We start from the raw sequence: 13972 nt of genomic DNA on the forward strand, positions 1-13972 counted from the left end.
CAAAACCAAAGCTCCTTCCCAACTACATTAATCTTTGAGATTTCACGTAACATTATACCTCTCTGCCATAATACAGAGTATTAAACATCAACCTTTAAATGGCTATTGACTTTAATCTAAAATTACAATGATGGCAGTAGGCCTGATCAATACATTATGAACGCATATGTTAAACAGTTTATGCCTATAGCCTTGATCACTGGCTTGCCACCAAAACTAACTCAGTCCTGCTGTACTGAGCATAACCTTTCCCAGAAGGCAACAAGTGCAACACAAGCACTATCAGTGGAAGCCCACAACAACTGCCCAATGAAATGCTGTAGCCATGCGGTAGCTAAGCTAATCAGTAGTATTTCTGAAACATCTTTCTGTCGATCACATAAGGTCAGGCGACAGCTGCACAGTTGTCAGACCTAATAAAAAATAAAAAAAAACAGCATCCATTTAAAATTATGAATTCATGGTTGTGCCCACTATGGTGCTTTGCTTTACTTAAGTGAATAATTTGAGTGATATAAACCTACAACTATAGGTCATTTGTCAATTCAAAGTGCTAAATCTTAAATGGTTCATAGAGCATGACTAACACAGACACCATTACCTATTTAAATAAGAGGCATAGGCTAAACCAACTGAATGTATGGAAGATGAAAAAAAACACACCAGGAACTGGTGTTATACAGAAGAAATATTATAGATGTACGAGGAAAAAACAAAAAAAGGAAATCCTGAAGTATCAACAAATGCAAATGGATGAACTTTGATTTATGCAAAAACGCTTCCATTCCATATCTGTCATTTGTGGAGTGACATCAGAAGAGGCAAAATAGGCAGTTGATGTGAAAAAAAAGAAAAAAAAGTTACAAATAGGATGGTGGCAGAGGAAATCTCTATTCCAGTGAAATGTAAAACAGCTTCTACCATAAATCTTCTTGGAATTGTAAATTGAAGAGCTGAAAGTCCCTATCTATACACAATCCATTAATAAATTAATCTTTACTGTAGTGTGCTATTTACCTTGTTAACTATATCATGAAGTCATTATTTATCCAACCAAATTAAGTCATTCACCTTAATCAACAACTCATTCCCTGAAATGAGTAAACATTCTTCCAGATTCAGACCATGGGCTTCTTCTTCCAGTCAAATGTATGTTTTATTTTTGTTGCCTCAAGATGAATTCATGTTCCTTTTTAGATTCAATCTAGGTTATGTGCAATAGATCTACTTTTAATTCATCCCAATTACTTTTGTGTCTATCAAGAAAATGGAAAGTGACCGGATGACTAGGACCATAAGTTGTAATCACTAAGGGGGTCATTTTGACCTCAGCGGTCTTTTTCCAAGACCGCCGAGGGACCGCCGTGCGGAAGACCGCCAGTGGTGGCGGTTTGCCGCTCGGCCTATTATGACCGTTGGCAGCTCTCCGTACTTTTACAGATGGAGAGCCGCCAGCAGCCATACTGGCGGGAGGCGGGGAAGTGGAGGTTGCTCCACCTCAACTGCTATGCCAACAGAACACCACCCAGCGAATCACGTCCTGTGATTCGCGGTGGCGGTGTTCTGGCGACTGTGTGGTGTCGGTGGAGCAGCCCCCATGGCTCCCGTCCCCTCCCGGAGGATCGTCGGACCAGGTAAGTCGATCGTCCGTGAGGGGGGGGGGGGGGTGTTGTGTGCGTGCATGGGGGTGTCCGTATGTAGAGGGGGTGTGTGAGTGCGTGCATGCTTGCGGGGTGTTGTGTGTTTGGGAATGAGTGCATGTATGTCTGTAGGTATGTCTGTATGGATGTGTGCGTGTAGGTTTGAATGTGGGTGTGCGCGTCTGACCGTGTGGATGTTGGCATGTACGTCGGTGTGTGTGCGTGTATGTGTGTTGGTGGTGCCTGCGTGCGTGTCGTGTGTGTATATATGATGTTATGTTGGGGGGGGTCGGGGTGGAGAGGGGGGGTCCTGCCACCTTTGGGGGGGTGGCATAGGGGAGGGAGTTGGGGTGGGGGAGACCCCTATCAGTGTAAGGGAAGGAATTCCCTGGCACGGATAGTGCTCACTGCCATGGATTTCATGGCAGTTTCAAACCGCATGAAATCCATGGCGGTCTGCAGGGTCCAAATACCGCTGCCGGTATAGTGACCGCCGCCGGGCTGGAGACTGAGGTCTCCAGCCCAGCGGTCGTCTCCGCCCTGGCGGGCAGAACGGAGAAGCGGCGGATGACCATGGCTGTAACCGCCATGGTTATAATACATAAAAAAAGATCGCCAGCCTGTTGGCGGTCTTACCGCCGCTTCTCCGCCTTCCGCCAGGGTCATAATGACCCCCTAAGTGCTCTAAAAAACCCCACAAATGTTCAAGAAGTCAGTCAATCATACTACTAAATGAGACTAATTAGCACAGGCAACATAAAGCAACAGAACACACCGGTATGGATACAAAATTACATAACAATGACCGGCAAACTGATTACAGTATGCAGGAATACTACAAACCTGGGACCAAAAATAATAATGGGTTACACAGAGCTGTGTGTGTATATACAATTAGATCCCCATTTTAACTGTGGGAATGAAGGAAAGGTGGGAAACGTGCAGTAGAACTGTCACATAGCATGAATAGATTTAAATTCCAAATAATGGAAGTCCATAATTTGATCCAAATGAGGAATTGTAAAATTAAGTTTAGTGAGAAATTAAATTTTTTTGGGGGATTGAAACTTTACCTGAAAGATGGAAAATATTTTATTTATGTGTAAAAATAACTATTTAGTTATGGAAGTAATCTTATTAAGAAAGAAAGAAGCAGAAGTAGAAGAATGAAATGGAATAAAGACCATAATTTAATGTAAGGGAATTATGTGTAAGTAAAGAGAAGAGACAAGATCACCATTAGAAAGGATGCACACAAAAGAGATTTTATCACCTATTTTTCCTTTATAAATGTGTATATTGTATTTGTACTTTCCGTCTGTGGTTTAAAAAAAAAAAAAAAAAAAAAAAAACTCAAAGAACTGTGATATAGATATTAGTAATAAAACCTAAAATTTTAATGAAAACACATCAATTATGAAAGGAAATTGAAATCTACTATAATTTTGCATTATAACTATGTACAAAATTATTAGAGTGAGAGGAATCCGAAAAACAAAAAAAAATGTTTCTTGTTAAGATTATGCTGCATCTTCATCTTCACCCATACCTACCAGCTACACGACATTTTGCTTACGAGCCTCTGATTTGAAGGTGCATTGCTGAAAGTCTCCTAGAGGTCATGTAGGAACGCACATTCAAGCCAGCCCAAAACAATGTAGCAGAGCACCCCTCGACAGTCCACAACCACAAGGGGTCAATGGCGGTGTGAGGCATACACTATACAAACATCAGTAAGAAACCGTAGGCTGATGATTTCCTCAGCAATAAAGCATCTCATGCTTCAAAAGGGTGAGACTATCCTATACATATGCATACAATTGTTTACTGCTACACTTATATAATATATATTTGAGGATGCTTATGAAATTCATGTACACATTTATACTTAAAGGTTTTTGTGTAATTGAGAATAACTGTTTGCATGTTTCAAGCGACATCCGTCTAGCTATATATGGTAACACTGTATACTCTAACATTTGCCTTAAGTTACATTTCATCTTAGTAGCTATCGTCTTATGGATGGAATGGCCCTTCACTAAAACCTTGCACCTACAAAACGACAAAGACTTTAGTTACTGGTTTGCATTGGTAATTTTTTTTTTTTTTTTTTTTTTTTAAATGAAAGCACAGATCAACAGCGCAGAAGCAAAACTGGGCGAACAGGGGAGCAAAACAGGAGATGTGGTTGGGGGTGAACCAACAAAGGAGAGACAGATAAGTCCACATCAAGACAAAGCAACATGGGGAGGGTGAGGGTAGCATATGAGCACATGGTGAGAGAGTAATATGGAGACTGGGGTTAGGAGGGGGCAGAGCATGTGTCAGAAATGTAGGAATTTCGTTGGCTTTCCTAATGGCTGAGTCACTGTGGATAATAAAGAGCATACTACTTTTGCAAATTTAGCCAGGTTTCCCAATAGTTTTAGGCCTCCTTATATATACACTTTATAAATACTACTTTTTCCTAATCATCTTGCCTAAGAGGCAAGGGTATGCCCAGACATGGTACCCATGCTCAACTGTGCCACTGGAATCAAGCTGTACCCAACTGACAAGCCCCAATCGGGGCAAAACCAGTCTTGGGTTGCTTGTGTTCTGGGTCAGGGAGGATCTGGCCTGGCAGTACGAGTAGGACTATCCCTGTTGGACCAGGGTCAAGACTTATTTGTATATGGCTGGTCCAAACTGGGGTGCCATTGTGGGCAAAAGAACACTGGGTTGGAATGCCACCCCAAGCAACTACAAGTAGTTAGACTTATTGCAAGCATTTGTCCTATCACCTTGTGTGTTTAATGGTTAATGACTCGCATAGCAAAATAATCTTATGTGTATTCATGTGTACTTTTGATGTTGCACCATGAAGGACTCCGTTTGTTAATATTCAATAAAGAATGGTTATACAACAGAGTCCAACACCAAAACTGATCCTAAGATGTTATCCATGTCCAAGTATAACTGTAATAATGCTGGGGTTAGATCCTGTAAGGCCACCCCAGGAGATGGATTTGTAAATAAACCAAGACAAGAGAAAACCCCCAATGGTCATAAATAAAGAACAGTTTTAAAAATATTACACAAAGAACATGAATTATAAGTAACAGAAAAAAGATTTTGAATTATTTTATATTTATTCAACTTAGCAATGACACAAAGCAAGCATTCAATATGTGAACAATTTCTACAAGATTCAACAAAAATCAGAAAAAACCCCGATCATATGCACCATGAACATAACACAAAACGTCCATAGTCAATGAATATTAATCAGATACAACAACACAAAGTGAGTTAAGATAAATAACATAAGTGAGAAAATTCACATTGTAAAGAATGAATAATGGCCACTTAAAATATGGATATGCAAATAAAATACCTCTGCACGGCTTGGGAGCAAATATCAAGTAATGCCTTTTCTTGCCCTATTTTCATGAGGTCTCAAATCTTTGCTTCTTTATCTTAGTGTCCAGATAACACAATGGCGTCTCACCCTGGTGATGACCTCTTAAAAATGTTGTTCATATCCCATCCAAAAACGAGGTTGAAACGCATTGGCAGCTTTTAAATGGAGGACTATGGATAAGATATTCGTACCATCGAAAGACCTCAAATCAACTCTTGTGGCCTAAATGAACTATTAATAATAGGAAGATGTTCCTTGTAGTAGCAATTGGACTGCGAAAGCAAATTTCCCTCCCCTTGTTTCATGGGACTTTATTAATGGTTTAAGCACACACAAGTTATAATTTGTGCTGCTTGTTCTCGTTATACTCTGAACTTCTGGAATGATTTTCTAATTTAAAAATAACCATTAAATGAAAGATGTATTATCCATATTTTTGTCTCAGTTATGTTATTTATCTTTACTCACTTTGGGTTGTATCTGATTATTATTATTTGACTGACGTTTTGTGTGTGATGTTCATGGTGCATATGATTGTTTTTTGTTGAATATGTTCTTAATGCTGTCTTTATGGCAGTGCTAAGCTGAATAATTACAAAATAATATTTATAATCTTTTTTCTGTTACACAAAATTCATGTTCTTGTGTAAAGTCTTGATTTATGGCCATTGTTTTTTTTTTAAATCTCTTATCCATGTATATAACTGTGCAAGAGATTTTGCAAAGACATCCAACGCCTACAATAAATCCATGATTTTGGCAAGATTAGTACTGAGTCATAGGAGAAGTGTGCCCAAGTCAGATTGTTACAACAGTTTCATGCCAAATTGCCTTGGTTAGGACGTCGATAGACCTTTTCTGATTCTAGTCAGAATCCACGGGCCTTAATATCATTTGCAAATGGTTAATTGTATTAGGATTGCTGTCCCATACAAAAATGCCATCACTTTCAGACAAAGGACAGAGAAAATGAATGCATTCAAGTACTGTGACAGTCAGCTGTCGAACAGTAAGCATACCAACATACATTCTAAAGCTGGACCCTATTTGGGGGTTCACATGCTTTGAAGAAGATTTTTAATGTTTAACAATAGTTTAATGCAAGGATAGGCCCCGACTTTCACATATGTAAATAATGCAACAGTCAAATAAAATTGCTTGTTGGTATAGCGGTGTGACTATACTCTAAAGTATTTTTTGTGGTTCACTTCTTTATTGACATTTCAACAGACAGAACAGTAACACCCACAGCATGTTGGGCAAATCCCCTATAATGCTCATGAAGAAAAAAAAAAAAAAAAAAGGAGCTCACCGTCAGTTCATGAAATATACTTGCTGAGTGATAATCCTGGTTTGGTCAGTGCAAGAGGGGGCCCAACAGCCACTTCAACATTTCGCCCACCCTTCATGTCCACTTTACAGGCTTTATCCGAGGATACAATGCAGGGTGACCAAAGCAGGTGGGAAAGTGCAGTGATGCCTCAGGTGGAGTGTTCCGGTTTGGTCCAGTACTGTACAGGCTGACACCGCCATCTCCACCAACAGCATGTGCATCAAGGTTACACTGAATGGTGGAATGGGCCCCATACCTTATTGATCATGGGGAATTAGTCCTATACCCTGTAAATAGACCTCTGTAGTGGCCAGCTGAAAGAGTGCTTACAATCAAGGTATGCCAGTGGTGCAGAGTATACACTTTAGTCACCATATGCATTGTTGACATCCGCTTCCTTTAGTTGGGGGGGGGGGGGGGGGGGGGGGGAGGGTGTGCATGGACCATGGAGGTGCTTACCCGAGGCGCTCACCAGTGTTTCGTCCCCTCAATACTAGTGTTTGAGCATTACTCCATGTCTGCCATATTGCTGTGATTGACGCCAGGCAGTCAACAGTCACCAACTGTTTCTACCCATACAGTATTCCCAGGTTAGGCCGTGCATGGGCTACAGATCACTCAATGGGGACCCATAGTGGCTGGTTAGCACGGTCTGCAGACAGATGCACCAATTGCAATAAATGTTGGGCAAGATAATACAGGTACATGTCAGGAAGCCTCAGTCCCTCTGCTCATGCGCCAGCATGCAGTTTCTTGGGCTTCAGTCAGGATTTCTTGCCTGCTCATGCATACACTTTAATGCATTTGTGGAGCGCCAGGACCCTTTGATATTGCAGTGAAATTATACCAAAAAGGTATTTAACCCCCAGGGTCATTACCATCTTCACCACCTGCACCAGTCCGGATAACAATTGGAGAGCACACCATCTGTTTTGGGCAGCAGCAGTGGCATATTGCCCAAGAACATGTTATCCAGGCTCCTATTGACCATAACACCCCAGTGTTTGAGGTTTGACCTTTTTCATGCAATGCCAAATTCCCCAACTGCCTGTCCAGGCAGACACCTCATGATTGGTAGCACCTCGTTTATCCATAAGCTTATCTTGTAACCAGAGAAGTCTCCAAATACAGAGCTCAAGAACATCAAAGGCAAAAGTGATATGTCTGGATCACTAAGTGTCAAGAGGTTATTGTATTCGTATACCATGAATTTGGGGTGACCTCACCAGGGTATCATTTCGGCGTATGATATTCAGCCTGATGGCCACCACTAGCAGCTCAAGAGCTAAAAGAAATAGCAATGGGGATAGTGAACATCCCTTTTGGGTCCCTCTGTGAATGGTGAGTCTGCAACATATCTGGTCTGTGAGGTTGGTATAAAGCCAGTATACTTTTTGCAAGAAGTCCCAACCCATTCTTGCTCTCCAGAGTGTGAAAGAGGTATCCCCATTTGACCGGGTCAAATGCCTTTTCCTCATCAAGGGATAGGAAAAATCTCTTCAGTCAAGTATGCTCTCACCTGCCATAAGATATTTACTAAGGTGCACATGTGGTTCCTGGATGAGTGGCCAGGTATTATGCCCACCTCAAGACATGAAGAAGGCTCAGCACGACCTTTTAGGGTCAAGTTGCCAGTACCTTTGCCAGCACTTTCATGTCTGTGTTGAGCAATGGGATGGGCCAGTAACTTGCACATCGAGTTGCATATTTCCCCCGCTTTCAACGTGAGACTGATTATGGCTTTATTGAATTCTGCTTGCAGTCCACCACTGGTTTCAGTCTCCTTAAAGACCTTGTGAAGCTGGGCTTGTTAAGTTTATAGTAATCCATGAGGAAGCAGTCTTCTCCCCCACAGCTTTGTTACATGGCATATTTGTGACGGCAGCAGATATTTCTTACTCCAATTTCACTATCCAGCAGTTTCCTGTCAGCATCCAAGAGAGTAGGAAAGCATACTCCCTCAAGGGTCACAAATTTCTGTTGGGGTTAACAGGGACCTCAGCGCTGTAGAGATCTCCCAGTAAGTGCACGAAGGCAGCTATCTCAACAAGGAGGTTAGTCAGGAGGCTAGCTCCGCCCCTGGTGGCCGGAATAGCTAATTGGGCTTCGCGTTGTCGTAGCTGTGTGGCCAATAACCACCCATCCCTTTACCCTTGTTGCTCATAACAATGCCATTTCAGGCATAATAAAGTGTATTCTGCTGGTGAGCTGCAAAGACCATTCAGGTAAAATCTTGCTGTCCTCAGTTGATGGAGGAGCTGTGGGATGGGGTGTTGGTTTCATACTTATGACAAGGTCTGGATAGATAGTTCCAGCAGCCGTGGTGATTACTGTGCCTGCCTCTTGCAACAAGCAAAGTCTTTCATCTGTTCTCCACACAGAGCTGCTGTATTGGCAGCCCAAAGGACTTGGGACGATACAGACTCCCCAGTATCGATCAGATATTGGGGCAGATGGGCTGCTTAGGATTGTTTATCCGCCTCCATCTTGTAATCTGACATTAAGCAGTCAGTGCTTTGTGGCCTGTTTGGTGCGACTCAGCTTCAATTCCAATTGCAATGGTGCATGATTTGCAACCCCCCCAGGTTCCTACAAGTTGCTAAATCTGCCAGGGCTAATGGGTTCAAAAGAGAGTAGGCGATTCTAGAACATGTCCGATGTACACCTGAAATGAAGGGTTATTCTCAGTCACATGGGTGCATCAAACCCCAGGAGTCGTGCAGGCCATTATCTGCAATGATGTCTGTTAATACCACACAGTCCTCTGGCATTAGGCTGGTCTCACACACACCAGACTAGTCAATGTGAGGATCCAGGATGATGTTCCAGTCCCCACCCACTACCAGCTTGGTGTATGTGAACTCAGAAAACAGTTGTGACGGAGGAGAAGAAAGCAGCCCTGTCCATATTGGACGCATGAACATATATATATATACACAAAGGTCTATTACATCTAGTACTCAATTTGACAAGAAGTTTATTAACAATGGTGCAAGCTTCACAAATGCCTTAAAAAATGTATTTATGCAAAGTCGGAATTACCATTCCCACAATACTGATTAGAGTTAAGACTGTCCTTAAAAAGGTAAAAGAATGAAACCAAGGTGAAAGTGTTGGGAAACATGGCCAATGAATTACAGTCTAAAGACTGCAGATAATTCTGCGACATGGTAATCAAAGGGACTTGATAGGTTGAGGGTCATTAGAACACGAATATTTCAAATAAGCAGAGGGAAGGGCATTTGCATACTCAATACAGCCCCTTAACAACAACTATTACAATCTCTACTCTAGTTAAAATTCACTGTAGAGGAGTAATACATCTCCATCTCCAGGGAGTCAACTAGAAGAAGCTATAATCTAAAAAATGAGCTGGTCTACAGGGGATTAGTAGTATTGCATATAAAAAATCGTGAGGTTTGGGAAAAGTTTATTAAACCCATATCTCCTAAATTTGTTACTTGTAAGACTCTGGAAAGCAGGCGAGTCTCCCCTAATAGATTTTTCAAAAAAGGAGGCTCAGATTCATCTTTAATAAAACAAGGCACTAGTAATAGTCAGAGTTCCTATCAGTTCCTCTCTCTTTTAGGGGAGGCCTCAGAGCATTGTGCATACTCTGCTGTGATATTTTAAGGACTGGCAAGCACCTTACAATTAACCCTGAGAAAAGGTGGGATTTTGATCCAAACAACCAACGTTCCACTATACACTTGTATTAAAGTATATCCTAAACAAAACAGCCTAGGCATGTTCATTATATACCTAGTTAGTTAATTTTCAAATCAACATTTCATGTAGCACAACTTTGTGTGCCCAAGCTAGCCATCTGGGAATCTATAAAGTACTTTCATCACTAGAAGATAGTTTTCACTTGTGCCCGATCCTTTGTGTGGAAAACCTATGTCAAGAGAAGTAAACAGCTAGGGTTCTAGTGCACAACTGTTTGAAACAGTGTTGTGTTTTGGCCCATTGCCACGGTCTTTCTTTATTCAGGATGTCCTACATTGCTTATTTCAACAAGAACTAACCCCCGTTCCGCAACATGACCCTGGTGAGAACCCTATAAATATATTATCACATGCCGATGATTTGGGCACCGAGTGCATGCCAAATGGACGTCAACATCAGCTACTTTCCCTGGTGACTCATTTTACAGCAAGCATATTAATACAAACAAGACTAGTTTATACAGTTGTGTTATAGATAAGACTCCGTGTTCTGTTTTATTGATTTGACATATAAACAGACAAAAATCACTTTGTCTGTATTAAATTTTAAAAACAGAAAAATTGGTCTTTTCCTTGACTCATCATGCAGTCATTCAAAATACCCATTCGAACAGTCATGTAGAGACTCAGCATCGAGTGTTAAAAGGAGTGATATATTTTTCTTAAATATCTTTATATATGTAAGTTTGAACTATAATACTAATATTTTCACATGAGAGAACCGTATACAATTTAACTGTCAGCTTAGAGTGCTAGAACACGTGGCAAAGTAAAAGAACATATTTATCAGTTAGAGTGGAAATATGCTACGTACAACCATTTGCTTGAGAAATGAACTATGGGCACATACTGATAATGGGAGGGGGTGGTGGATGACTATTGCTAAATAGACAAATGTTCAAACAATACTATAATACCAGAAGCCCTATTTATATAAAACTTCAAATTAGAGGTAGTTAACAGTTATAAATAATGGGTCATTGAATAACAAGGTGCCCTTTTGGGAACATTTTGAACAGGCATATTTTTGGAACAAAAGGTGTCTCAGTGGGTTTACTTAATTTACCACAAGATTGTGACTTAACTGTAACATCATTAGTAAAAAGATAAATTAGGAACACGTTTTACCAATTCTTTCTTATTGTCTGCCAGGTTTGGTTAGAGAGTTTGGCATTTTAAGAAATTTGGCGGATTGGCATTGTGCTACTCCTTATGGCTAACGTGCTGTGAAGACATAAGAACTATTCACCTAGAACATAGGCTGTGTTCAGTTCAATACAAGAGTGGGATTGCATATATAAAGTTAATAGCTTCTTTGACAAACGATGGTGAAGTTTGGCAGTACAGTGCTTGAAAGTTTGGTTACAAAGTTATACGAATTTGGTGGGGGACTAAAAATGTAATTAAAACTTTTGAAGAGTATGGTATGCACATTCATTTTTAAATGAATAATCGCAGGTGCTTGTTAACAAGAATGCATTGAGGCAGTTGGCTATAAACAAATTGTTCACCGTACAAGCAATTCATTGTAACTAAGCAAAACTGACGTGTTTTAGGATGACAAATTAAATACTGGAAAGGCAGATTAAATATTCTCAATCCATGCATATGATACCAACTGTTACTTCTAAATATCAAACACTTTTGCTGCCAGAATGTGAAATGATATCCTCATAATTTAGCCATCTAATGATTTTATGTCCTTTAGGATTGCAAGTGCATAAGATAGATCAAAAACCTGTTATTAAAGGAAGCTGGCACCTGGTTGATGCATAGGGCACTGGATTACTGACACTAGAACCACAGCAGTCTCAGTAGCTTTATTCTTTCATCAAGTTAGTAAGTGAAATGCAGTTATAAGCTTGCCTTAAAAAAGTAAAACCTGTAATGTATTGTTTTATAACGATTTTTAGTTGTTGGTACTTTTATGTTCGTTATGTTACAGACAAGAAAGTAATGTAAGAATATGGCATGACCCAACTCCGCAGTGGTGTCCTGCAAAAAGGTGTGGGGGGCCCAATACAGAATGCTAGTGGCCCCGCCCCACCCCTCAACCCCTCCCCTCCCCTCTCGCCCCAGAGCCTCCTGTAGTTGACAGACATTTATTGGCTCCTGGGGTCTGTTACGCCCCTGAATCTGAGGAAGAACCAACAGGAGAATTCCTATCAAAATGTTCCTTTGTATATCGATCCAAGTTTCAGAACTTCAGCTACTCATTTCCCAGATGCAACTCACAGCAAGGAAATCCTCAGGTAAAAAGAGCAAAGAAAGTACACTGAGACCTCACACTCGTGCACCACCACTGGAGGGAAGGTCTGTGGTCTACAATTTACAATGATTTACCAGCAAAAAAAGAAAAAAAGAACTGCCCATAATCTTTATTTTTTTGTTTTGTATCATGATTAATAAATATAGATGATTAACTCAAATGAACTGCACAATAAATACCTGGTATACTGCGGTCAAAAACAGATAGCTTACCAGTTGCACAGATGTCATGTATTTCTTCCACCAAAGATATTTCTGATACGCTGGTCCAAGGGCAGACACTCCATAGTAAATATACATGATGACATGCACAATACTATTTATCAGGGCATGGAATGTACCCAAACCACCTGTAAAACAAGAATAAAACGTTTGTCAACTTCTATACAATGATGATATTCTCCAGGGAGGCGAGTACTACATGGGGTTGTGAACAAATTCTTGAGGATAGAATCTGCACCTTTACGTCTAAATTTTGCTGAGCAACAGTCTGAGAAGGGGGAAATGCTTTAAACGTAGAGTTAATGTAAACGTATTATGTTAACATTTGGTTTTTATTAGAGGCCCCAGTCTTTTAGCGCCATCATCGCCATGCAGGTATGTAGCAGGAGAACAGCAGAGGATTAAAGCAATCTTGTATGATGATGTGGGTGCAAACCCAACAATTAAAACACAACTAAATACTAAGTACCTAGAATTCTTAATTTAAATCTTTTTTTTTTTTTTTTTTTTTTTTTTTTAAATCAAGCAACCCAGGTTTCCTGACAGCACACATTTCAGATGAAGTGCCTTCTAGGACTGTGCCAGATTCACAAACGTTTTTCCACAAGTGTGTATGTTCCCCAAATCTAGTAGTGAATGACGAACGCTCACAGAAAAGCTTTGTGAATCTGGTCCAATGTTGAAATAAGCAAGATTGCATTGTAATGTGACAAAAATCTAGAAATTAACATGGATTAATTTTAAATCAGTCTTAACTGTGCACACACAGGAAGGCAAAAAGTTAATCCATGCTCAATAACTAGCGATGTGCGCTGAAAGGGAAGCAAAAATGGCATTCTCTAAAAATGTAAAAGGGGAGCAAAATCGCACTTGCACAAGTTATCTTTTTCCAAATGCACGCAGTATTCTTCCTAATGGAGAAATTACTTTGCCTACACTGACAGCAGTTTGAAGGGGTGAGGGCGCTGGGAGAGGGCGAACTGCCATTTGGTATACTCCCTTATGTAAAGAGGAAAAGTTACATTTACGAAACCATTTGCACGGTTAGGTTTTAACACAGCACTGTGACGGCATATGATAAGATATACATATGGAATTTTACTTTTACAGTTCACAAAATGTGAATTAACATTTATAAATTGATTTACTCAATCCAAGACAAGGTAAATACGCGTAATAGTGCTTGTGAGTAAAAGTATCCCTAGGAAGAGGTTTCCAGGGAGCCTGTGGGGGAAATTCATAAACAGTTTATCTGCACATTCTAACCCTGAGTATGGTTGGAGATTTACTCCAACCATGGGCAGGATTAAATCCCTATGCAGGCAGAACTCCCATTCTATGTCTGGACACAAACCTTTCTTCACCGTATATCTTCAGC

General features: G+C 40.5%; 1 protein-coding gene across 1 annotated transcript in view; it reads right to left on the reverse strand.

Moving 5' to 3' along the window:
- The window catches only part of ELOVL7 (ELOVL fatty acid elongase 7), a 103225-nt gene that overhangs the window by 2819 nt on the left and 86434 nt on the right, over positions 1 to 13972 (reverse strand). The window contains exon 7 of the mRNA XM_069222527.1: positions 12586 to 12722. Coding sequence (XP_069078628.1) covers positions 12586 to 12722 — 137 coding nt within the window. The remainder of the gene's footprint in view (positions 1 to 12585; positions 12723 to 13972) is intronic.

The sequence above is a fragment of the Pleurodeles waltl genome, chromosome 1_1, assembly GCF_031143425.1.
Source record: "Pleurodeles waltl isolate 20211129_DDA chromosome 1_1, aPleWal1.hap1.20221129, whole genome shotgun sequence".
Lineage (NCBI taxonomy): Eukaryota > Metazoa > Chordata > Amphibia > Caudata > Salamandridae > Pleurodeles > Pleurodeles waltl.